The sequence below is a fragment of the Mesoplodon bidens genome (assembly GCF_964165515.1).
Source record: "Mesoplodon bidens genome assembly, chromosome: 3".
Taxonomy (NCBI): Eukaryota; Metazoa; Chordata; class Mammalia; order Artiodactyla; family Ziphiidae; genus Mesoplodon; species Mesoplodon bidens.
Genome location: NC_138178.1, coordinates 117,359,069 through 117,385,236, shown reverse-complemented (window position 1 = coordinate 117,385,236; position 26,168 = coordinate 117,359,069). Strand labels below are relative to the sequence as shown.

The following is a 26,168-nucleotide window of genomic DNA, read 5'->3' as shown; positions in this document are numbered from 1 at the left end:
CCATAGCTATTTTATCATTATAATGCCTCACTAATCATGAGTATTTAAAGACAGACACTTCAATAATTATCTTAAAAAATATACTATCTATAAAATGGTTTTTATGCAACTTTATTCAATATTAAAACTATAAATTTTTAATATTCTAACTTTTTTTGTGCAATAAACTAATTCTATTGGTAAGTGACCAGATAAGAAGATTTATCAGTTTATTTGAATACTGAAATATACAAAGGATCAACTTTCTCACTGAAAAAAGAAAAATATTTTAAATAATTTTAACATAATGGCTTATTTATAAAAGTAGAATGAAAATGTCTCACATATTAATAATTAACTAATAACTTCGCTATAACTGCTTAGGCTTTGCTTATAAGCAACTCAGGCTATTTTTTATCAACAATGAATTGTCACAATATTCCTAATTAGTGAAGGCTAAGGCTAAGGCTGCCACTATTAACACTATAGAGAGGTAGTAATAATGGGATGCTATTTGCATATGCAGCTCATATTATAGTACTTCATTGAAAGAAATGTGTAGAAAATTCATACATATATGTATAAAAGAAATGGTACAATAATAAAATAAATTGCAGGAGTTAAAATCTTTGATTTTTAATTTTTTTTTAATGAAAGGTCTGGAGACCTACGGTTGCATGGAGTTTAGTCTTAAGACCTCAGCTGTAAGTCCTAGTCAGTCCTTGGCAAATTCCTAGCCCCGCTGAGAGTGTTTCCTTGCTTGCAAAATGTACTACTACTACTACTTCTAGAATTACTATCAACATTATCATTATTACGTGGTTGATATATATATTATTATATGATTGTTGATAGGATCAAATAAAAATACAGATGGGAAAGGACTTTGTAAATCATCGAGTGATACACGTTTATATGATCTTTTCTGCTTTTCCTCTGAACTTATTTTTTACAAGGGAAAGTAAATTCTCATGTTACTATAGGAATTAGATTTGATGTTTAAAGTAAACTCAAAGCAACCTCTCTGGGCAGTGGTGGAATACTTCAGATGTTGCATATATGTAAAGAACTGATCTTCAGCGGGTAAGCTTATTCCTCCATACAACCCTCCCCGCCCCCCCAAAAAAGACTACTTGAAGCATTTGTAATTTTGTAGACAACTCATTTTCAAGGGGAAGTGGTAATTGGGGGAGATTACCTACACTGAGCAATAGTAGATGTCAGAATTGTTTTGTAAATTTAACGTTATAATATCAAATTCTATAACAGTTCTGGATATTGATTATAGGAACTAGTTGTGCTAATCTGATTGTATAGTTATAGAAAGAGATGTTTGGAAATTATAAAATGACTTTATTCTACACTTTGTGTTTTATAAAACCTCAAGCAAAATAACTCAATAAAGGTTTGTCTGTTCTTCAGAAATAATATGAAAATTCAAGTTTACTTGTGGTTTATTTGAAGAAGACTCAGGAATGGACTATTTTGTGACCAGAACTGTTTCTTTTTACTTACCCTCATGACTTGAAAGGTGCTCTTCCTTCACATAGGGAGCTGTTACATGTTTCAGTTAGAGCTCAGAGAGAAGACTATACGCATGACCAAATTATTCCAAATTTGTATAGTTATATAGTCACTGGTTTGTGAGAGCCTATAATTCTCTTTAGGACTGTAGAGTAAATCTAGTTAGTTTATTTTTAACCCCTATAGTTCCTTATTTTCTAATTCTCATAGTTAAAAAAATTTTTTAAGTAGGCAACATGAGTAAATTCTAAATTTGAACTCAGTGGGATGATTCTATCAGTTAATTCAATGGATTTAATAAGAAAGAAACAGAGCTTGTTTGCATCATGATTCTTTTGTTACCCTATGATAAAGCACCTTTATCATAGAGTAAAAAAAGTTCAAAGGCATTCAAAGGCATAATCTCCAATGGTGTATGTAATAAATTATTCTGTACTTGTCCTGAAAATAGGCAAAGGTAGATTTAGTTCAATCTTAAAGATAAATTAAAAAATTGTATGGACTTAGAAAATTTTTCACTTACCTATAAAATTTTCACTAATTCCATCTCTACTTGTCAATTTCATCCTGCTCCGCTCATATTTATTTTCTATCAGCTTCTCATCTATTCAATCTAAAAAAATTTTTTTTCCTATAGCCAAATACATGAATCTTAGTTTTATTCATAATTTCATATGATTAGAAGTGACTGCCATGATGTAATTATTTTAAATTATCCCTTAAATTAAAAAAAAGTAGGTATCCTGAACCAAACTGCAGGTTTACTTTTTTCCCCAAGGCTTTATATTTTTAATTATAATTTTTTTGTATATTATATATTAGATTCCCCTTCTCCATTACAAAAATTCAAATGATAATCTAAATAAAGATAATAAAAAAGAATACTTAATATGTTTGATGGCCTCTTGCCTTTTAGCATCATTCTGGCATATGCTAATATTCAAGCCAAAAGTATCCCAGCCTATTAAACAGACTTGGTAATTTCTACAGCTTAAATAGAGTTTAGATCATTATTCAGACCCAACATTAAAAAAATACTGACACCATGAATTTATAAGTACACATTAACAATACCCTCTTTTTATTGAAAATAGTATGCATTATTTGTAGTGAAAGAAAAATCATGCCTTGATTAATGTAATTTTAATATACCAAACTCTTATTAAGGCAAATTATACATTTGATTCTTGGTATCTATACTTAATATTCTTTAAAACTAACAAAGATTACATGCATGCATTGAAGGAAGACTATACAATCTTATGTATGTGCTTCTCTCATTGGTTAAGAAATAAACTCTACATTGAAAAATGTATGTATTTGAAGTTTTGACCTAACACAGTGGATTAAGGTTTAGGCAATATTTACTTTGCTGTATTTTGATTCAGAAAGGGCCATATGTGAAGATATGATCCTGACCAACTTTACTATGTTTCTATAATGGTCTTTCAGCAAAAATATTTATATTAAATACAGTGAGATATAAAATAGTTACAAAATAAGCTGCAACTTTATAGCTACCCATTGGTAAAAGTCTGTAGTTAATACATTTGGATAAATAACTCAAGTCAGCAGCAAAGTGGTTAAACATTTGTGATTTGATTTTATCTCAGCTTGGAATGTGGTTGGAGTGTCCCACTTCTAACAACTGTTTGCTAAGTTAAGGCTTTAGTGTTTACACAGTGTTGAATGAAGCAGCCTGGTCACCAGATGTGATTGCTTCCCCAGACTGTCGTTTTTTTCTCAGTCAGATCACTGTCCTCATGGTCCCTGTTCCAACCTTCTTCCTCAGGACGTCCACCAGCCTTTCCAACCTAAGTTGGGGGCAGGGGGGGCAGGAGGGAAAAAATGATTATAAAAAGTGCAATTATTGTCAGGAATGTTTTGGCTGAAAAAGGACAGTATTTGCCTGTGACCAAGCACTCTTGGTAGTCATGTTAAGAAACAAAGCATTACTGTAAGTGAGAGACACGGGTACAGAGTGCCAAGTATTTGAGGTTAAAAAGACAGCAAAAACACAAACTTTAATCCAGATCTTCAGATTATGTCAGCATTAGAGGCTACATGAAAAATCTAAGATACTAATTTTAATACATTTACCTACTTGCATTACGGTTATGAATGAAATCATTACTATGCAATGACAAGATGGCATATCAAACGTAGAGCAGTTTCAAACTGATTTTCACCAAGAGTACATATTTCAATACATAAATACTATCAGCCTTAGATCCGTTACCTAGCTAAATAAGTAACGTATTGGTATACTGTACAACTGTTATGCATGAAATTTCTTCTGTTTAAAGCCAGGTATTAGGTGGCTAGGTTGGAAAAACTTGATATCTCAATGGTATGAATATAACTTAAATGTATAAAAATGATTTGATGCTAATAAAACCAGACTTTCTGTACTACATTTTAAAAGTTTCTATTCCTGAGTAATATAAATAGGCTAGCAATGGCTATATATGCTTCTGAGTCAAAGGTGATTTTTCAGTTGATTAAAAACTCACCAATTATCCTGAAAATAGAGTCAAAAATTCAGAAGTCATTGTGTAGGTTCTTAGACTACTCTATGGGAGGGAAATCACATTCACTGAATGAGTGAGAGTTTTGCTTGACAAAAGATGATGGAATCAGATCATTAATTGATTTTTTTCCTTATTATTTTCTTTACCGTAAGCATAAAACCTCAACAAAAAATCCTGCTTGGTGTTACAAACACAGAAATCTTCTTTATAAGTGAAAATCACACCCAGCAGTTTTCATATACACAAAGCTCCCTCCTCAAAGACTGGTGAGTGACACAGTCTAGTCTGCTCCAGCTTGCCTCATTTATATGGACCCATGCATGAGGGTCCTTTGCAAATAAACACAGCACAGAGCTAGACACTAAAGGAATGAGGGTATTCTTAGCGTCATACACACTGGTTTAGATGGACTAATTATATGCATGCAACACTGAAAACAGCTCAAGTTTATTGGATGATTCTGCATATATCAAGACTTCTGTTAATAGAAAACGGGAATATGAAACAAATAATTCAGTGCATAAAAATATCTTTGCCTTGAGAAATGTAGTAATGATCTTAGAGTAAAAAGGCAAATCTTGCTTAAATTTATTACTACAAATTTCTCAAATGTAAATTTTACACAAGTAATATACAACCACTAAACCAGCTTTAAGTTAGTGATGCAAATACTTGAACTAGAAGATTTACTGGACAATTCACTGTATTCACAGATAAGTCTGTATTAGTTGGACTTTCCCTAGTGATAAAAATTAGTGCTATTTTATACACTCTGAATATTATGATTCATAGGATTACATAGATCCTTTAGGACAAAGTTTCACTAAGTTGAATTGTGGAGGGGGGGAAGAAAAATGTCATTATGAAATTTTAACTGTACTGTAAAATATGATAATAACTTGAATTAACTGTTAACAAATGACTCCCAGTAGAAACCTTGATATGCCACTAATAGAATTTCTCAGGATGTACTGTAAAAAGTTAGAAAAGATTACTTTCAAGTTGGTTAAATATATCCCTCCCCTACAATATCATTTGCACTATTAAAAAAACTTCCTCATAATGTAAAAGTAAGCTCTACTCTGCACAGTTATTATCACTATGAATTCTGAATCAACGGAATGCCAAATTACTGAGATGAACCTGTTTTGTGCTTGCCTTCTCCTTTATAGATGGACTCACTTTAGTTTCTTTTTCATACAGTAGGATATCTTTCCATTTAGAACTCTTAATACATCTTGCTAAGGTAAGAGGTTAGGAGGAAATACTTAAATATCACATTTTGCAATGCATTTACTATACTTCAAAAATTACTAGATCAACCACATTCTCAGTTTATTCAGGTTGAATGATTTATGAAAATTTGATCTCAGAAATGAGAAAAATGTCAATTACTTAGTTTTGTAAAAGCTTACTGACTTTGGAAACACAATGAAGCACCTATTCTTTCCTGTAAGGAATGGACTACACCTGCCAAACATGGACTGTGCTGACAGGAAGGTAGGTATGTCTGTCTGTGGAACCACCTTGCAGGATCTGCCTGCAGGCTATTCTTTATTGTACAAATCAATAATATCCTTTAAAAAATTACATACTTTAATAAAATAGGGCCAAATGGCTTTACATGTTACTCAGCAATAGCTTCCCACAAACTTCATGAATAGGGAAAGGGTTAGATCTAAGATTACAATTTCTCTATTTTAAATGACGAACTGAAGCACAGACAAGGAAACCCTCATACAACGTCCTAAGATAAGACAGTAAGAAATATGGCCTGGTTTCCCTGTTCTTATTGCAAAACTACTTCCACTAGAGTTTTGGCTACTAGAAAGTTTCAGATTTCAGATTATAGGTTAATGTATTATTTGTCTTAATAGCTTAAACTGTTTCCTCAAGTTACTACTTAAGTCAAATTGGGTATTGTTTTTTCTTAACACCTTTATTACAGTATAATTGCTTTAAAATGGTGTGTTACTTTCTGCTTTAGAACAAAGTGAATGAGCTATACATAAACATATATCCCCATATCTCCTCCCTGTTATGTCTCCCTACCAACCTTCCTATCCCACCCCCCCAGGTGGTCACAAAGCACCGAACTGATCTCTCTGTGCTATGTGGCTGCTACCCACTAGCCATCTATTTTACATTTAGCAGTGTATATATGTCCATGCCACTCTCTCATTTTGTCCCAGCTTACCCTTCCCCCTCCCTGTGTCCTCAAGTCCACTCTCTACATCTGAGTCTTTACTCCTGTCCTGCCCGTAGGTTCTTCAGAACCATTTTTTTCCTTTAGATTCCACATATATGTGTTAGTATAAGGTATTTGTTTTTCTCTTTCTAACTTACTTCACTCTGTATGACTCTAGGTCCATCCACCTCACTACAAATAACTCAATTTCATTTCTTTTTATGGCTGAGTAATATTCCATTGTGTATATGTGCCACATCTTCTTTATCCATTCATCTGTCGATGGACACTTAGGTTGCTTCCATGTCTTGGCTACTGTAAATAGAGCTGCAATGAACATTGTGGTACATGACTCTTTTTGAATTATGGTTTTCTCAGGGTATATGCCCAATAGTGGGATTGCTGGGTCATATGGTAGGTCTATTTTTAGTTTTTTAAGGAATCTCCACACTGTTCTCCGTAGGGGCTGTATCAATTTACATTCCCAACAACAGTACAAGAGGGTTCCCTTTTCTCCACATCCTCTCCAGAATTTATTGTTTGTAGATTTTTTCATGATGGCCATTCTGACCGGTGTGAGATGATACCTCATTGTAGTTTTGATTTGCATTTCTTTAATGATTAGTGATGTTGAGCATCCTTTCATGTGTTTGTTGGCAATCTGTATGTCTTCATTGGAGAAATGTCTGTTTAGGTCTTCTGCCCATTTTTGGATTGGGTTGTTTGTTTTTTTGATATTGAGCTGCATGAGCTGCTTGTAAATTTTGGAGATTAATCCTTTGTCAGTTGCTTCATTTGCAAATATTTTCTCCCATTCTGAGGGTTGTCTTTTGGTCTTGTTTATAGTTTCCTTTGCTGTGCAAAAGCTTTTAAGTTTCATTAGGTCCCATTTGTTTATTTTTGTTTTTATTTCCATTTCTCTAGAAGGTGGGTCCAAAAGGATCTTGCTGTGATTTATGTCATAGAGTGTTCTGCCTATGTTTTCCTCTAAGAGTTTGATAGTGTCTGGCCTTACATTTAGATCTTTAATCCATTTTGAGCTTATTTTTGTGTATGGTATTAGGGAGTGATCTAATCTCATACTTTTACATGTACCTGTCCAGTTTTCCCAGCACCACTTATTCAAGAGGCTGTTTTTTCTCCACTGTATATTCTTGCCTCTTTTATCAAAGATAAGGTGACCATATGTATGTGGGTTTCTCTCTGGGCTTTCTATCCTGTTCCATTGATCTATACTTCTGTTTTTGTGCCAGTGCCATACTGTCTTGATTACTGTAGCTTTGTAGTATAGTCTGAAGTCAGGGAGCCTGATTGCTCCAGCTCCATTTTTCTTTCTCAAGATTGCTTTGGCTTTCGGGGTCTTTTGTGTTTCCATACAAATTGTGAAATTTTTTTGTTCTAGTTCTGTGAAAAATGCCATTGGTAGTTTGATAGGGATTGCATTGAATCTGTAGATTGCTTTGGGTACTATAGTCATTTTCACAATGTTGATTCTTCCAATCCAAGAACATGGTATATCTCTCCATCTGTTTGTATCATCTTTAATTTCTTTCATCAGTTTATAGTTTTCTGCATACAGGTCTCTTGTCTCCTTAGGTAAGTTTATTCCTAGGTATTTTATTCTTTTTGTTGCAGTGGTAAATGGGAGTGTTTCCTTCATTTCTCTTTCAGATATTTCATCATTAGTGTATAGGAATGCAAGAGATTTTTGTGTTAATTTTGTATCCTGCTACTTTACCAAATTCATTAATTAGCTCTCGTAGTTTTCTGGTAGCATCTTTAGGATTCTCCATGAAGAGTACCATGTCATCTGCAAACATTGACAGTTTTACTTCTTCTTTTCTGATTTGGATTCCTCTTATTTTTCTTCTCTGATTGCTGTGGCTAAAACTTCCAAAACTATTTTGAATAATAGTGGTAAGAGTGGACAACCCTGTCTTGTTCCTAATCTTAGAGGAAATGGTTTCAGTTTTTCAACATTGAGAACAATGTTGGCTGTGGGTTTGTCATATATGGCCTTTATTATGTTGAGATAAGTTCCCTCTATGCTTACTTTCTGGAGGGTTTTTGTCATAAATGGGTGTTGAATTCTGTTGAAAGGTTTTTCTGCATCTATTGAGAAGATCATATGGTTTTTCTCCTTCAATTTGTTAATATGGTTTATCACATTGATTGATTTGTGTATACTGAAGAATCCTTGCTTTCCTGGGATAAACCCCACTTGATCATGGTGTATGATCCTTTTAATGTGCTTCTGGATTCTGTTTGCTAGTATTTTGTTGAGGATTTTTGCATCTAGGTTCATCATTGATATTGGCCTGAAGTTTTCTTTCTTTGTGATATCTTTGTCTGGTTTTGGTATCAGGGTGATGGTGGCCTCATAGAATGAATTTGGGAGTGTTCCACTATCTGCTATATTTTGGAAGAGTTTGAGAAGGATAGGTGTTAGCTCTTCTCTAAATGTTTGATAGAATTTGCCCATGAAGCCATCTGGTCCTGGGCTTTTGTGTGTTGGAGGATTTTTAATCACAGTCTCAATTTCAGTTCTTGTGATTGGTCTGTTTAAATTTTCTATTTCTTCCTGGTTCAGCCTCTGAAGGTTGTGTTTTTCTAAGAATTTGCCCATTTCTTCCAGGTTGTCCAGTTTATTGGCATATAGCTGCTTGTAGTCATCTCTAATGATCCTTTGTATTTCTGCAGTGTCAGTTGTTACTTCTCCTTTTTCATTTCTAATTCTATTGATTTGAGTCTTCTCCCTTTTTGTTCCTGTTGAGTCTGGCTAATGGTTTATCAATTTTGTTTATCTTCTCAAAGAACCAGCTTTTAGTTTTATTGATCTTTGCTATTGTTTCCTTTATTTCTTTTCAGTTATTTCTGATCTGATCTGTATGATTTCTTTCCTTCTGCTAACTTTGGGGGTTTTTTTGTTCTTCTTTCTCTAATTGCTTTAGGTGTAAGGTTAGGTTGTTTATGTGAGATGTTTCTTGTTTCTTGAGGTAGGATTGTATTGCTATAAACTTCCCTCTTCGAACTGCTTTTGCTGCATCCCATAGGTTTTGGGTTGTCGTGCTGCCATTGTCATTGTTTCTAGGTATTTTTTTATTTTCTCTTGGATTTCTTTAGTGATCTCATGTTTACTTAGTAGTGTATTGTTTAGCCTCCATGTGTTTGTATTTTTTACAGATTTTTTCCTGTAATTGAGATCTAGTCTCATAGTGTTGTGGTTGGAAAAGATATTTGATATGATTTCAATTTTCTTAAATTTACCAAGGCATTTGTGACCCAAGATATGATCCTGGAGAATGTTTCATGAGCACTTGAGAAGAAAGTGTATTCTGCTGTTTTTGGATGGAATGTCCTATAAATATCAAGTAAGTCCATCTTGTTTAATGTATCATTTAAATTTTGTACTCCTTATTTATTTTCATTTTGGATGATCTGTCCATTGGTGAAAGTGGGGTGTTAAAGTTCCCTACTATGATTGTGCTACTGTTGATAATGTTCTTTTATGGCTGTTAGCATTTGCCTTATGTATTGAGGTGCTCCTATGTTGGGTGCATAAATATTTACAATTGTTATACCTTCTTCTTGGATTGATCCCTTGATCAATATGTAGTGTCCTTCTTTGTCTCTTGTAATAGTCTTTATTTTATTTTATTTTATTATTATTATTATTTTTTGCAGTACGCGGGCCTCTCACTGCTGTGGCCTCTCCCATTGCGGAGCACAGGCTCCGGACGCACAGGCTCAGCGGCCATGGCTCGCTGGCCCAGCCGCTCCACGGCATGTGGGATCTTCCCGGACTGGGGCACAAACCCGCGTCCCCTGCATCTGCAGGCGGACTCTCAACCACTGCGCCACCAGGGAAGCCCAATATAGTCTTTATTTTAAAGTCTATTTTGTCTGATATGAGACTTGCTACTCCAGCTTTCTTTTGATTTCTATTTGCATGGAATATCGTTTTCCTTCCCCTCACTTTCAGTCTGTATGTGTTCCTAGGTCTGAAGTGGGTCTCTTGTAGACAGCATGTATATGGGTCTTGTTTTTGTATCCATTCAGCCAGTCTACGTCTTTTGTTTGGAGCATTTAATCCATTTACATTTAATGTAGTTATCAATATGTATGTTCCTATTCCCATTTTCTTAATTGTTTTGGGTTTCTTATTGTAGGTCTTTTCCTTCTCTTGTGTTTCCTGCCTAGAGAAGTTCCTTTAGCATTTGTTGTAAAGCTAGTTTGGTGGTGCTGAATTCTCTTAGCTTTTGCTCATCTGTAAAGGTTTTGATTTCTCTGTCAAATCTGAATGAGATCCTTGCTGGGTAGAGTAATCTTGGTTGTAGGTTTTTCCCTTTCATCACTTTAAATATGTCTTGCCACTGCCTTCTGGCTTGCAGAGTTTCTTCTGAAAGATCAGCTGTTAACCTTATGGGGATTCCCTTGTATGTTATTTGTTGATTTTCCCTTGTTGCTTTTAATATTTTTTCTTTGCATTTAATTTTTGATAGCTTGATTAATATGTGCCTTGGCATGTTTCTGCTTGGATTTATCCTGCATGGGACTGTCTGCACTTCCTGGACTTGATTAACTATTTCTTTTCCCATATTAGGGAAGTTTTCAACTATAATCTTTTCAAGTGTTTTCTCAGTCCCTTTCTTTTTCTCTCCTTCTGGGACCCCTATAATTCAAATGTTGGTGCGTTTAATGTTGTCTCAGAGGTCTCTCAGACTGTTCTCAATTCTTTTCATTCTTTTTTTCTGTATTCTGCTCTGTGGTAGTTATATCCAATATTTTATCTTCCAGGTCACTTATCTGTTCTTCTGCCTCAGTTATTCTGCTATTGATTCCTTCTAGAGAATATTTAATTTCATTTATTGTGTTGTTCATCATTGTTTGTTTGCTCTTTAGTTCTTCTAGGTCCTTGTTAAATGTTTCTTGTATTTTCTCCATTCTATTTCCAAGATTTTGGATCATCTTTACTACCATTACTCTGAATTCTTTTTCAGGTAGATTGCCTATTTCCTCTTCATTTGTTTGGTCTGGTGGGTTTTTACCTTGCTTCTTCATCTGGTGCATATTTCTCTGTCTTCTCATTTTGCTTAACTTACTGTGTTTGGGGTCTCCTTTTCGCAGGCTGCAGGTTAGTAGTTCCCTGTGTTTTTGGTGTTTGCCCCCAGTGGCTAAGGTTGGTTCATTGGGTTGTGTAGGCTTCCTGGTGGACGGGACTGGTGCCTGTGTTCTGGTGGATGAGGCTGGATCTTGTCTTTCTGGTGGGCAGGTCCACGTCTGGTGGTGTGTTTTTGGGTGTCTGTGAACTTATTATGATTTTAGGCAGCCTCTCTGCTAATGGGTGGGGTTGTGTTCCTGTCTTGCTAATTGTTTGGTGTAGGGTGTTCAGTACTATAGCTTGCTGGTAGTTGAGTGGAGCTGCGTCTTCTCGTTGAGATGGAGATCTCTGGGAGAGCTTTTGCTGTTTGATATTATGTGGAGTGGGAGGTCTCTGGTGGACCAATGTCCTCAACTTGGCTCTCCCATATCATTGGCACAGGCCTGACACCTGGCCAGAGCACCAAGACACTGTCAGCCACACAGCTTAGAAGAAAAGGGAGAAAAAAAGAAAGAAATAAAGAAAAAAAAATAAAACAAAACAGTTATTAAAATAAAAAATAAAAAAATTATTAAAAATTTAAAAAAATGAAAAGCAATAAAAAGAAGAAAGAAGAGAGCAACTAAACCAAGAAACAAGTCCACCAATGATAACAAGTGCTAAAAAACTATACCAAGAAAACCCCACAAAAAATCCGAAAATGTACAGACAGAACCCTAGTACAAACGGTAAAAGCAAAACTATATAGACAAAATCACACAAAGTCCACCGCGTCAATTTTGCAATGATTCGTTGTCTATTCAGGTATTCCAGAGATGCAGGGTACATCAAGTTGATTGTGGAGATTTAATCCGCTGCTCCTGAGGCTGCTGGGAGAAATTTCCCTTACTCTTCTTTGTTCGCACAGCTCCTGGGGCTCAGTTTTGGATTTGGACCCGCCTCTGCATGTAGGTCACCGGAGGGTGTCTGTTCTTCGCTCAGACAGGACAGGGTTAAAGGAGTCGCTGATACGGGGGCTCTGGCTCACTCAGGTCGAGGGGAGGGAAGGGTACGGAAGCGGGGTGAGCCTGCGGTGGCAGAGGCCGGTGTGACGTTGCACCAGCCTGAGGTGCGCCATGTGTTGTCACGCTTAAGTTGTCCCTGGATCACGGGACCCTGGCAGTGGCGGGCTGCAGTCTCCTGGGAGGGGAGGTGTGGATAGTGACCTGTGCTTGCACACAGGCTTCTTGGTGGATGCAGCAGCTGCCTTCGTGTCTCATGCCCGTCTCTGGGGTACGCACTGGTAGCTGTGGCTCCTGCCTGTCTCTCAAGCTTGTTTAGGTAGTGCTCTGAATCCACTCTCCTCGTGCACCCTGAAACAATTGTCTCTTGCCTCTTAGGTATTTCCAGACTTTTTCCCGGACTCCCTCCCAGCTAGCTGTGGCATAGTAGCCCCCTTCACGCTGCGTTCACAAAGCCAACCCAAATTGGGTAAGTATTTACTGGTGTATTTCATCTGCTAGTTTAGTAACAAATTATAAGAAAGTAAATTGATGACATTGTACATAAGTAGGAAATAATAGTTACAATCTATTATTTTCTACACCATAACTTTTTTTGTAAACTTAAAAAATACATTTGCAGCTACACTTTAGAGAGAAATCCTAGTTTTTTCAGTCAACATCACTTTTATACTTTCTTTGTGTCTATGTAAGATGTATGTACTACAATGAAATACATAGTTTTCCATCAAGTAGATGAACTATAAGTTATTTACCAATTTTCTGAATTGGTTTACTTTCATTTTTCAATCTTAATGAATACTGAGATACATTTTGAAAGGCAAGTAATACGTAATGAATACTGACTATGTGCTAGGAACTGTAAGAAGTAATTTATGCACATATTTAATTTTCATTACAACTCCATGGAGCAGATGTTATCATCAGATGACAAACCAAAGCATATAGAAGATAATTTGATCACAGCCATACTGCTATTGAGTTTTGGAGTTGGAATACATTGCAAGGTGTAATTACCACAACCCTGATCTCTCTGATTGCTGCATTGCTTCCAAAAGTACTGTGACTTTTAAGGTTTATTTTTGATTTTTTTATGGGGTTGGACTACTCTTACTGACTAGATATTTTTTTCAAAGTGAGAGAAAGAAGTGAAAACAGGACAAATTCCTTATCCTCAATTGAAAAATGTCTCTATAGATTCCATTTTTGAGAGCAATTTTTTTTAATCTGTCAATGTGAGAGGAGAATTCTTGTGGCTGGACAATTTCCTCCATAGAAAAAAACATTCCATTTCTACTATTTAGGCAATGAGATTGCCTGATCAAACATATTTGGCTTCTGAATTTCGTTTTTCTAGGAGAAAGAACCAGGGAAATCCAAGAGACATGGATAAAAATCATCCTTCCAGTAGAGGAGACAGAAAAGCCACTAGAAACACTGTCCTTTGGGTTGGCCATTAGTATCAAAGATCTTGCCCTCTTTTAATCACGGCAGCAGGGTGCAAAAAAGATTTAAATGTAGTTTCTTCTTTTACTATTATGGCTGTTCTTCCTCTGCTGGTCTCTTAGATGTTGTTTTGTCACCTTTTCATAACACTTTTCATACTCTCCTCAAAAGTTGTTATTTGTTCCCTTGATTCCAGTTAAATGCTTATGGCTCCCAAATACAGACCATTAACCCAAAACTCTCCTCTGAGTTTCAGACTCAAATATCCAACTGCCTTCAAGATATCTCCTCTTGCTTATTCCACAGGATATGATAATGACCATATCTAAAACAAAGCTTATTTTACCCTCCATGCATATTTCAGTATTTCTTATTTTGATTAATGTTGCCATTCATTAACTACCCAAACTTTAAGTTGAAAAAATTTAGAAAACCTTGGTCCATTGATTTTTTTTCTCTCACTGCAGCTTGGACCTGTGAAAACTTTGTGATGAAACCACTAATGTAGACAGTGGGAAGCAATAAAAGGGTTTTAACTCATCTAGTAACATCATTTACTTTTTAGAAGGATCACACTGGCAAGAATGTAGGGATGGGATGGAGGCAAGTTGGCCTATAGGTATGGAATCCAGACAGCTTCTAGTGAGCACAAAAATGTGAATGTACTTAAGGTCACAACACTGCATACTTAAAAAGGTTTATGATATAGATTTAAGTTCAATCAATAAGCATTTGTTCAGTAATTCTTATAAATGAGGTACTATTCTAGGCATTGATTATTCAAAGACTAGAACATGATTCTTGGTCATAAGGAGCAGTAAGGTGGGGAAGCAGATCTTTATATGGTAACTGCAATAAGTTACTGGTAAATGCTGTACTAAAAGGATAAGCATGGGTACTATACAGAACCTAGCTTGGGCAGGGAAAAAGAAGAAGGGCCTGTAAAGGCTTTCTGATGATGCCTGAGTTAAGTTTTGAAGGATAAGAAGGAAACAGTCACTTCAGGAAGGGTGGGAACACAGACGGGGCAGGATGGGCATTTCAGATAAAGGAAATAATATATGTACAGGCACTGAGGTATGAAAAGCATTATGTGTGTCAAGTCCTACCAGTTGTACGGTTTCTCAGGATCATGAAGTAGGGGGTGGAGGATGATGGGAAATGAGGCTGGAGAGGTTGGTCATGACTAGGTCTTGCTCTAGGTTGTAACTGAAAACATGGGAGTAGATGGAAATGCCTAGAGAGGGACATAGGAAAGGAGAAGGGAGGTGAGAAGAGGATAGAACCAAGATGAAAACAAATACTTAAAGTAGAGACTGACAACAGAATCTGAGAAAACAGGGAAGCAAAAGGTAAATCAAGAGTAGGTGCTGTTGGGCTCCCTGGTGGCACAGTGGTTGGGAGTCCGCCTGCCGATGCAGGGGATGCGGGTTCGTGCCCCGGTCCGGGAGGATCCCACATGCCACGGAGCAGCTGGGCCCGTGAACCATGGCCGCTGAGCCTGCGCATCCAGAGCCTGTGCTCTGCAATGGGAGAGGCCACAACAGTGAGAGGCCCGCGTACTGCAAAAGAAAAAAAAAAAAAAAGAGTAGGTGCTGTCACAGAATTCAGAGTAGAGAATTTCAAGAAAGGAGTGATCAACAGGGTTAAATACTTAAACAAGATCAAGGTGAAAATGACCATAAGATTTGGCAATTAGGAAATGACAACCTTTTCCATGCAGCTTTAATGGCACAACAGAAGTGTGATGAAGCCTGATGGAATGTGAAAAAGTGAAGACTAAGTATCAGTTTGGTTAGAAAAGTATAAAAGCTTGGAGAGAAAGTAAAGAGGATTATAGTTAGTGGAATATATGGCTGAGGAAGTTTTTAAAGAAATGGATGGCATGTGAATATGTTTATGGACTATGAAAGAGAAGATTGTAGGAAGAAGCTAAAGTAAAAGGGAGGAAGATGATACCTTTTTTTTTTTTTTTTTTGCGGTACGCGGGCCCCTCACCGCCGCAGCCCCTCCCGTCAGAGCGTAGGCTCCGGACGCGGTCTATCGGCCACGGCTCACGGGCCCAGCAGCTCCGCAGGACGCGGGATCCTCCCGGACTGGGGCACGAACCCATGCCCCCCGCATCGGCAGGCGGACCCCCAACCACTGCGCCACCAGGGAAGCCCAGATGATACCTTTTAAGCAGGGTCTCAGAGGATGGAATCATAAGCAGAACTTGCAGCAATATCATGCAAAATATGACTGGACTTTTCCTTGGAGATTAAAGGGAAAGACGTGGGAGGAATACAGCTGTGGATAACTTTGTAGGTGTGGAGGAATTTAACTGACAGAACTCACCATTGCTAGATTCAATTTTCCCCAAGGAGTTAAGAGGCAGAGATCTCCGCTGAAAGCACAGGGTAAAGAAAAAGGCTGGAGGAGAATGGTAAAGGTTTAATGGGACAAGAAAGGAAGGTGATCTGGGACATGTAAAAGGAATGTTAGTGGGATTGATGGGCCATTGACGTTAAAGTTTCTTAGCATGAACACAGAAGTTGGGGTAGAGAGGAAGACACTGAATCAGGTGCCTGAAACTCACATTAAAGGAATGGCACTGATCAGGAGACCAGTAGATATCACTGAAGAGGAGAGAGAGAGAGTGATAATAAAGCTGGGTGGTACAAACCTCAAAGAAGGGAGGATTTTTACGTGGATGCAGAAGGTATGAAAGTAGCAAAGGGGAACCAAAGAACTCTCCTTCCTAGTATATAGGGTATGGGGAAAAGACCAGGGTCTAGTGGGCTGCTAGGAAAGAAATGCCCTTGGTAAATTCAAGTTTCAGGTAGAATGTATGTGCGAAATATTCAGTGCAGAAGGTGTGGAAAGACGCAAGGTAGTAACAATGGAAAGAAGGTTCCAGAGGCAAAATGAAAAGAACTGAGATCAGAGGATTATAGAGAAAAGATGGGGAAGGGACTTCCCTTGTGGTCCAGTGGTAAAGAATCTGCCTTATAATGCAGAGGGCATGGGTTCGATCCCCGGTCAGGGAACTAAGATCCCACATGCCACGGGGCAACTAAGCCCGCATGCCACAACTACTGAGCTGTGCGCCTCAATTAGAGTCAGCGTGCCACAAACTACAGAGCCCATGCACTCTGGAACCCGTGCACCACAACTACAGAGCCCATGCACCCTGGAGCCTGCACACCACAACTAGAGAGGAGCCCGCACGCCGCAGTGAAAGATCCTGCATGCCTCAACGAAGATCCCGCGTGCCGCAACTAAGACCCCAACGCAGCCAAAAAAAAAAAAAAAAAAAAAAAAAAATCTTAGAAAAAAAAGAAAGAAAAGATGGGGAAGGAGGAAGCACATAGCTGCAAGAAAGAGGATAAATAATCAATAGAGTGTACCCACTCTTCCATGCATAAACTGTAACCAATGAAATAAAAAGTTCCTTTTCAGTTTTAGGCACACTATGTAACTGAAAGATACAGACTAAGATACACACAGATGCATAAAAAATGTACATATAGGGCTTCCCTGGTGGTGCAGTGGTTGAGAGTCCGCCTGCCGATGCAGGGGACATGGGTTCGTGCCCCGGTCTGGGAAGATCCCACATGCCGCGGAGAGGCTGGGCCCGTGAGCCATGGCCGCTGAGCCTGCGCGTCTGGAGCCTGTGCTCCGCAATGGGAGAGGCCACAACAGTGAGAGGCCCGCGTACCGCAAAAAAAAAAAAAAAAAAAAGTACATATATACACATATTTATAAATAGGTAAAGACACGACCACATAAATATGAACATATATGTGCACAAAAGTACGGGTAAGAAATAAGGGAATATCAATAGAAGAATAAAATGGAGAAGAAAAAGAAGATAGATTATTCACATTTGAAAGAGAATGGAGAAAGAATTTGTAAGTGAAAAGGTGAATGTAGAAGTAGATGGGAGAGTGGGTTGTAAAGTCATGGTGAAGAAAGTGGAAACAATAATTGGTAGAAAGTGGTTAGAATGGTGAACTGAATAATAATGTGGTCAACATTTTTCTTATATTAATAGGAAATTGGCCTCCTTGGATCTTCTACTTACTGCCTAGACCTACCCTTTAAATCATTACCTTATTTGATTCCCTGTATGAGGTGTTGTCAAAATGTTAAGAGAACTGTCATGTCCTTACTGTGTTATTTTTTTCAAGGTTAATACTTCCAGCTGTCAACGGTTTTTCACATTAAAGTTAATAGACTGCTCACCATATTGATTATTCTTTGTGCAGGTTCTCCAGCATGTCTAGTGTTTTTAAAAATATTAAGTCTGATCTAATAATAATCCAGTCTAATCATTAGAAAGGAAAGTGGGACTGATATCTCTCTTGATCTGGACTTTTACTTCTATTTTGATGCTGCCATGTTTCACTACTGGCTTACACTGAGCTTTGGTGCAAATGAATTTACCCACTGGCCTGCTTTGCCTACCAAGCTAAACCAAGTCTCTCCTATTTTGGACATATACAATTAATATTTCTGTATCAGTTATTTATTGCTGTGTAATAAACCACCCAAAACTTGGTGGCTTAAAACAACAGCTATTTTATTTAATCATGTTAATTTGGGCTTGGTGCAGCTGTGCAGTTCTGCTGGCCTTGCCTTGAAGCACTCATGCAGCTGCAGGCAACTGGAGCTGGGTGTTCACATGCCTAACAGTTGGTGTTGACTTCTGGCTAGGACTCTCTCTTCTTATGGATCTCATTCCCAAGTAGACTAGCCCAGACTTATTTACATGGTGAGCATGAGTTAGCAAGAGGGGAACATGAGCAATACTCTTGAGGCCTTGTTCAGAAGTTGTACAACATCACTTGGTTTATTTTATTGGTCAAAGGGAGTCACAGGCCACCCCAGATTCAAAGGGTAGGGGAATAGATTTTACCATTTGACAGGAACAGCCACAAAAAAATTGTGGCTATATTGATTCTAAATGTTATGTAACTGAAAAAAAAAAAGGCTACCAAGTATACCTGCATTTTACTATAAAACAAAGCTTTAACCCAAATCTGTGAATCTCTGATGGAGGAATTTCAGGTATCAATTGAAAAGTGTTAAAAAAGGTACATTTTGGAATTTGCATTCTCTCTTAAACAACACCTAGGATGTGACTATCATCTCTGTCAACATGTAAAACTGTCCCTATTTGTTGTCAACTGGGTGCTTTTTGCTGGATCTACATTTATTTTGCAAAAAGAAAGAAAAACAAAAAATTTGGTACATGCAATCAATATTTAGTTTTAAAGCAGTTACTAAACATTTACTAATTAGTTTGTTGATTTCTACCATAATTTTCAATTTAATCAAACCTAATTCAATCCTTTCCCCAAAATCTTTTGGCTATATAAAACATATTTTGTTATTAGAATAAAAAATATAAGGAAATCATATGGATAGATTAATTTAGCTCTTCAGATATGCTGTTATATCAAGTACTATCATTCATTCATTCAGAAATATTTCTTGAGTACTTATTTTGTGAATGGCACCTTTTAACAGTTGTGTTCTAAAATGTTTTTAATGTGTCTACTGTAGATGTATGTTATATGAAGTCTTTTTATAAATACAAAATCCTCTGTAACGATTTGCCATGAAAGGAATTTTCAGCTATAGCAAGTTATGATATAGTGAGCTCAGGTTATACCTTTTGCAAATAGTCCTAAGGCTTTATATATTGTGGGCAAGAGGGTGTATTCACAGGAAGATAATGAGAAAGTGGGAATAAGTTGTCCTCACACATCACAATTTTGGGTCATTTAATTTACTATACTTTGTTTAGCTTCACTTTTAGATTTATATTAACACTAAGAAATTGCTTCCCACCTTGAAATTAAGCAATAAACTTGGGATTTATCTTTGAGATTAAATAGAATATAGAAAAAACTTAATACATGTATATTCAACTGTGCTTAGATTAATTAGATATATGACATTCCTTATTCAATGTCACTAATATCTAAGGCAGACAAGGCAATGAAAAGTTACCTATATTTTAAACATAGACTAACATTTGCTATCTTCTAAGTAACCTTGAAAAATTAGTCTCACCAATCATAGTATCAATTAGTATCAATTTAGATGACTAGTAAACATAAAAGTTAGAAATAGAACAATCAAAACATGTAAAACTTGGCATTCTTTACTTTTATTTCACCCTGCTTAAAAATTAGAACATGGAGAAGAATTAAAGCTGTATTTCCTTCTTTATAGGATCTCTAAAGTAATTCTACTTCAAGTTTTGGATTTTAATTTAATAACTTTGCTATAATTTTATCCAGGGCTTAATTAAGACTTTGTTAGTAAATTAGATGTCCAGATAGTCCCCTGGATTCCAATTGTCTATGGCAGTACTAGTGCAGTGGGTGATACTACTAGGAAAGTACTTACAGAAGATAATGGAGTTATTTTGCTTAAGCCCCTAACTTAACATCATAAAGTGATTGAGATAATAGGATGAATTAAGATCAAGGGACAATTTTATTGGGCTCTTTAACTTTGTCTATCAGAGGATATTTAAGCCATTTGTAAGATTCCCAAGAAAACTCAACACCAGTAACAAGTTCATGAAGCTCCATGAGGGCAGGGACAATATATATTTTGTTCATAACTGTATTCTTGTAACTAGCAAAATAGGCTCTCAAAAATCAATAGGATATTGTTCATTTGTTTGTGAATAAATATTACACACACATGCACATGTCAAGGGTCTCTGCAGAATCACATTAAATGATAAAACAGTTATTTGAAAAGAATAGATTTCTCCCACTTTAAATGCAGGGAGTTTGGGGGCTTGGTGGGAAAGATGTTAAATGAAATTTCATTCTTAGTGAGAACTAAGTTAAGGTTATCCTTTTTGTATCAGGAGGAATTTGTCAATGTGATAACAATAAGTTACTAATTCTGACAACTAGCATCTTCAGCCCTTCTTGTTGATTTTGTATCTTATCAGGAGAAAAAAATATGGGAACATATGTATATGTATAACTGATTCACTTTGTTATAAAGCAGAAACTAACACACCATTATAAAGCAATTATACTCCAATAAAGATGTAAAAAAAAATGAAGCATACAAAGGAATAAAATTGCCATGGATGCACCTTCTATGCAACTTATGCATCTTCTATGTGAGAAGCCTCAGAGTCAAAAACAAGCAGGCACATGGCAATGTAGGAAAAACAAATTGAAAATAAGGTAAACCATTTTAACTATTCCATTAAAAACTCTTGATTTCTAAGAATTGAAACAGTGGTATGTTAGCGGTATTTTTTAAAAAGGACACAGATTTGGGGAAGTTCCTTTTTCCTTTTTTTAAAAAAAATATTTATTTATTTGGCTGCACGGGGTCTTAGTTGCAGCTCACAGGATCCTTGTTGTGGCATGCGGGATCTAGTTGCGGCATGCGCACCTTTAGTTGTGGCGTGTGGGATCTAGTTCCCTCACTAGGGATCGAACACGGGCCCCCTGCATTGGGAGTGTGGAGTCTTAGCCACTGGACCACCAGGGAAGTCCCAAGTTCTCTTTTTCTTATTCTGGTTTTTGTGTTTTGCCCCTGCTCTGCAGCTTCTAGGATAGTCGTATGAACTACAATTTGCATAAATTATATCTTAAGGCACATAGAAGACCTTTATTTCTTTCAGACTGAAAGACTATTATATCACTCTTCTATTTAAAATGACACAGTTTCACTATTTTTAGTGTATTTTGTTAAAAATTAAGGGTGATAAGTCATTTTCTTCTTAAATATTGTTTCAAGAACTGTTCAATTACATTCTCCTAAAAGTTCCTTTTTCCGATGAAGAAACTGATCCATGGTTTCAAGATAAGGACACAGTAAACAAAAGTTTGAAGTTTAATCTCATTCATGATATCATTAGATGTCTAGGCAGTCACTGCTTCTTTCTGTCAGTTTAAAATTGTATGTTATTGATCTTAGATACTTCATATATAGTCAAATTTTTAATATGAACAAGAGAAATTAACCATTCTAAAATATCAAAATTTAGCTAAGTAATATAACCATGAAAAGGCAGATTTCTCTGAAAAGTTTACGATGCATACTGGTCATAAAACATACATTATTTAATTAGAATTGCCATCAGAACATATTAAAGGAAAATATTTATAAAGATCTATACTGTATATGTAAAAGAATGAAAGAGGTTTATATTTTCATCTATCTCAAAAGAGCATCTATTCCAAACATACACACATTTTTTGGGTAATTTATTGATACAGAGTTCTGGATGCCTTCAAGGAAAGCATTTCTGACTGTTTCATTTCCTCCTGATTTTTTATTTTTATATGCCCTTGTAAATGTAATTTCCATTCTTTAATATCAATTCACTTCACAGTTAATACTTTCAAGCACCACAGAAGACTTGAAATTAAATCACATGTATCTTTCTTTAAGTGTTAGTATTAAGGATGAAATGGGCTTTATTCTTGGTATCTAGATTATTCACTGGTGGTAAGTGAGTGACGTAGGGACATTAACTTTTTTGAGCTGACAGGACAGTAGTAAATTGCAACAGGGAGTGAGCTACAAAGATCTGAAACGTGAATTGTACTTATGTTCAAATTTACTTACAGTGAGTAACTTATTCACTGAGATGGATTTTTTACATGATTTCCTTTAGACTTACAGTATTTGTAGTGTTAACAATACATATAGGTTTTTATATTCTAGAAACTACCTTAAATTTGCCACAAGTAATAATAAATAAGGCCTCATATATTTATAATGATTATGATTTACAGAGTATTAGAGGGAAATTTGTAAGGCCAATAAAACCTATTCTCTTATCTTAATTGGTAGAGCTATTTTCATCTGGATGTGAAGAGCTGAGCCTCAAACCTGCCTTCTGATAAAATTGATAAAATCCTAAAGTTTTTTCTCATATTCTATAAGACATCATACATGAAAATTATAATTTGTTATTTTTCCTTAGACTAGGTTTGGGTAATACGGTAGTGTTTACATCTTCTGGTATGTGTTTTGTTACCTAAATCTGGTAGAACTCCTTCTTTTGAGTAAATAATCTAGGTGGTATTAATGAATCATTGCTATAAATCTTTGCTAGTAGCCTGTCATCATCATGTGTCTTTTTAAACAAAATAATTATAAAAATTTTATAATTTTAAAATTTAATAATTTTATAATTATTAAAATAATTATAAAAATATATGCAGCAGAAAGCAGCATATATCTGGACTTTTAAATAACCCACCAGCCTCGTTCAGACAATTCTTCCCAATGCTATCGCCTCAGGAACTGATCTGCTGCTTGCCCACTAGAGGAGTTACATATTGCCTTTTGAAGAATGACACCTCAAACCATAGCCTTGACATTTGGCCTATCTTGGAATGGCTTCAGATACAGCTCTTAAGAACAATCTTTATCATCCAGAATAACTTTGGACATTCTTTTAGCACTGAACTCCACAGAAAGAGTTTAATTATGTGGAAAAAAGGGTTATATAATGTAAACTGCTATCATTCTAAAGACATTCTCATGGGTATTTCTATTATTCCCAGAGAAGAATCCTTAGAAGCCCTTCCCTTCTTTTGCTCTTCAGTTTCTGGAAGCCAATTTTGATGAGTTTTATATCTGCCATCTGAGAGTACTGTTCTCAAACTCAACTTAATATTTTTTCTCATAAGTTTATAAGTTAGAGTTACACAAAAAGAAAATGAAATTAGTTCTTAGCACTGAACTAAAGACATTCTATTAATGGCACTGTGTTGTTCCTATCTCTTAGGCAGAAAATCTTAAAATACCGACTACTTCTTTACCCTTCACATCTCTTTAGTCACCAAATTATATTGTTTTTCTCTATAGTGTTTCTGCTATGAATTCCTTCCTCCCATTCTCACTGCTACCAGCCTATACCAGCACACCAGTTCTCTATATTATTAGACTATATTATTGATTTCTCCTTAGCTGGTATTCTTATCTCTAACACCAAACTGCTTCAATTAATCTTCCACAATACTAAGTGGGACTGATGTTCCTAAAATGCTATTTCCATCATGTAACCTTTGCTACTTTCAGAACTCTACAATGGCTTCTTATTTCCTATCACATGAAATCTAAATGCCTTTGCATACTTTTGAAGGCTCTCAGTAATTCAGCCTAGCCTCGCCTACCTGATGTCATCCCACAGGAACCCCTGCTCCTGCCAGGCCGACCTCTGTACAGTCTCCTCTCATATATTATACTCATACCCGTACCTCTGCTTCATTTATGCTCTTTCTCTCCTCTCTTATCCTTTCTTCTTTCCTCTGTGCTAATTTGTATCCCACCCACCCTACAAGGCCAAGGTCAGTGTCAGTTTCCTTGAGGCCTTCCTTTTCTCTGTATTACCTGCACTGAACAATTAACAAGCTATTCAGTACCATTCTGTTAAATAATTAAAAAGGGCAATACACATATAAATATGTTACCAGCACTACATACAGATGCAAGATGGCAGACACTCTAACAATCCCACTTCTAGGAATCTGTGCCCTCTCTAAACATTTAGCTACAAGTATGTTCACTGCAGCAGTATTTGGAAACAACTAAATACCAATTATCTAAATGTCTTGTGAGCAAGAGCTGTATAGCATACTTTTCAGTTATTCCACCAATTTGAGTGCTACATACTTAAAACAATTTTTTGGTGAGGTGTCTTTCTCTATACCTTGTAATAACAGTAACATAGATGAAAATAAAATCCAAATTCATTGATTCCTTCCCATTACTGGTCCATATTTCTCACTAAAATCCCATATCTTTCCAAGAGATAAAATATTTTAAATTCCATATAGTAGTCAGACTAACAAGAAACACAAGAAACTTTTTGCATTAATGCCTACAATGAAACAGCTAGGAGAAAAGGTATTGCCAGCTGTAAAGGAACAAGTTGCAAGAATTAATCATACTCATAATCGTTACCTTTTTGCCAAAAAGTTTCCACAGGCAGCGTGCTTCTAATGCTATGTACATACACTCAACAACTTAAATCATTCATGTGAACCTGTCAAAAGAGCTGGTCCACTATTTTGACATGCTTACTGAGAACAAAGGATAACTTACTATCGTCAAAGCAAGCTATTAACTCCTGTCTAAACTTTCTCTCTCAATCTGAACTACTATAGGATGGCTCTTTGATGGGAATCACACTCCGCCTTTTTCAGCTTCACATCATTATGCTCTATTACATGCCAGTGTCTTTGAAGGCTGCAAAAAAGCCATATTAACAAAGCATAGACATTTTGAATAAAAAGATTCTCAGTCCTTGTACCATAAGAAGTACATCTAAAATTCTAGCTATCACTATATATCCTTATATAGTGATATAACTTTTTAACAATTTAGGTCATTATTATAATAGTATTTATGATAATGTGTTCTATAATTACAGGGCAAGATGAAGTATTATCTATCTACTATTAAAAAACCCAGCACCATATTTCTCCTTTCCATATGGCTGAAGAGATTTAAGTCTGCTGTTCTTCAATGGCATCTCTACAAATGGCCTAACTATATTCCTAATTAACAGAAACCTTTTCTAACAATTCTAAATACTTTTTAACTCAATGATTCCAATTCTAGGAATTTGTGTCCCCTGCAGTAATTGCAGATATGTGCAAATATTTAGATGCAAGAGTGTTCATTGCAGCAGTACTTTAAAACAACTAGTAACAATAAATGAATTAGTTAAATAAATTATGGTATATCATACAATAGATTTAGAGCCATTTATTTAGTAAAACATTATGTATAATGATATAGAAAGTTATTCATAACATATCAAGTGAATCAGGTTATAAAACTGTATGCACTATATGAAAACATGTTTTTAAATGCCAAGTTGCTTAGCAATATTTTAAAAATTTTCTAAAATTAGTCTATATTGCTTTAGTAATTTGCATATATATATATAGTGGTTAAAAAGCATTTTAAAAATGTTTGGCCTATCAAAACAATATTATTTAATATTTCTCTTGATAAAGATGAACACATGTACTTAACTACTAAAGTGAACAAGAAGTCATTTAAAAGAAAAAAAAATGCAACCTCTTTCTATTCCCATTCTCACTTATTTTTTGTTGAACTCTCCACAGGTTTGGGGATCCAATAAGGCTGACAGAGAGCATGAGGCTTAAAAGTTACCCGTGGCTATAAAGTATTTTTATTCAGTGTGTATATTTTGCAGGTTTAAAAATTTTACTTCTTGCTAGCTAGAAATCTCCCAGAAAAATAAATGAAGGGGTCATAAGGGGTCATAAGGTACACAAAGATGGAAGAACTACTTATTTCACTGTTTTTTTAACATCATAAATCAAGGCCATACGATTTTCCAGTTAAGTTTTTACAATATTTAAAAACATTATTTG

General features: G+C 35.9%; 1 protein-coding gene across 6 annotated transcripts in view; it reads right to left on the bottom strand.

The window, feature by feature from the left end:
- MIPOL1 (mirror-image polydactyly 1) overlaps positions 1 to 26,168 on the bottom strand; it is a 320,608-nt gene that overhangs the window by 11,082 nt on the left and 283,358 nt on the right. The window contains exon 11 of one of the 6 annotated variants that reach the window (XM_081227226.1): positions 1,974 to 3,317. The exons of 1 other annotated variant lie outside the window; for it this stretch is intronic. In XM_081227226.1, the coding sequence (XP_081083352.1) occupies positions 3,251 to 3,317 (67 nt within the window). In that variant the 3' untranslated portion in view covers positions 1,974 to 3,250. Of the gene's footprint in view, positions 1 to 1,973; positions 3,318 to 26,168 lie in introns of those variants that run through there. 4 more of the 6 variants (XM_081227227.1, XM_081227222.1, XM_081227223.1 and 1 more) reach the window with 4 other exon arrangements.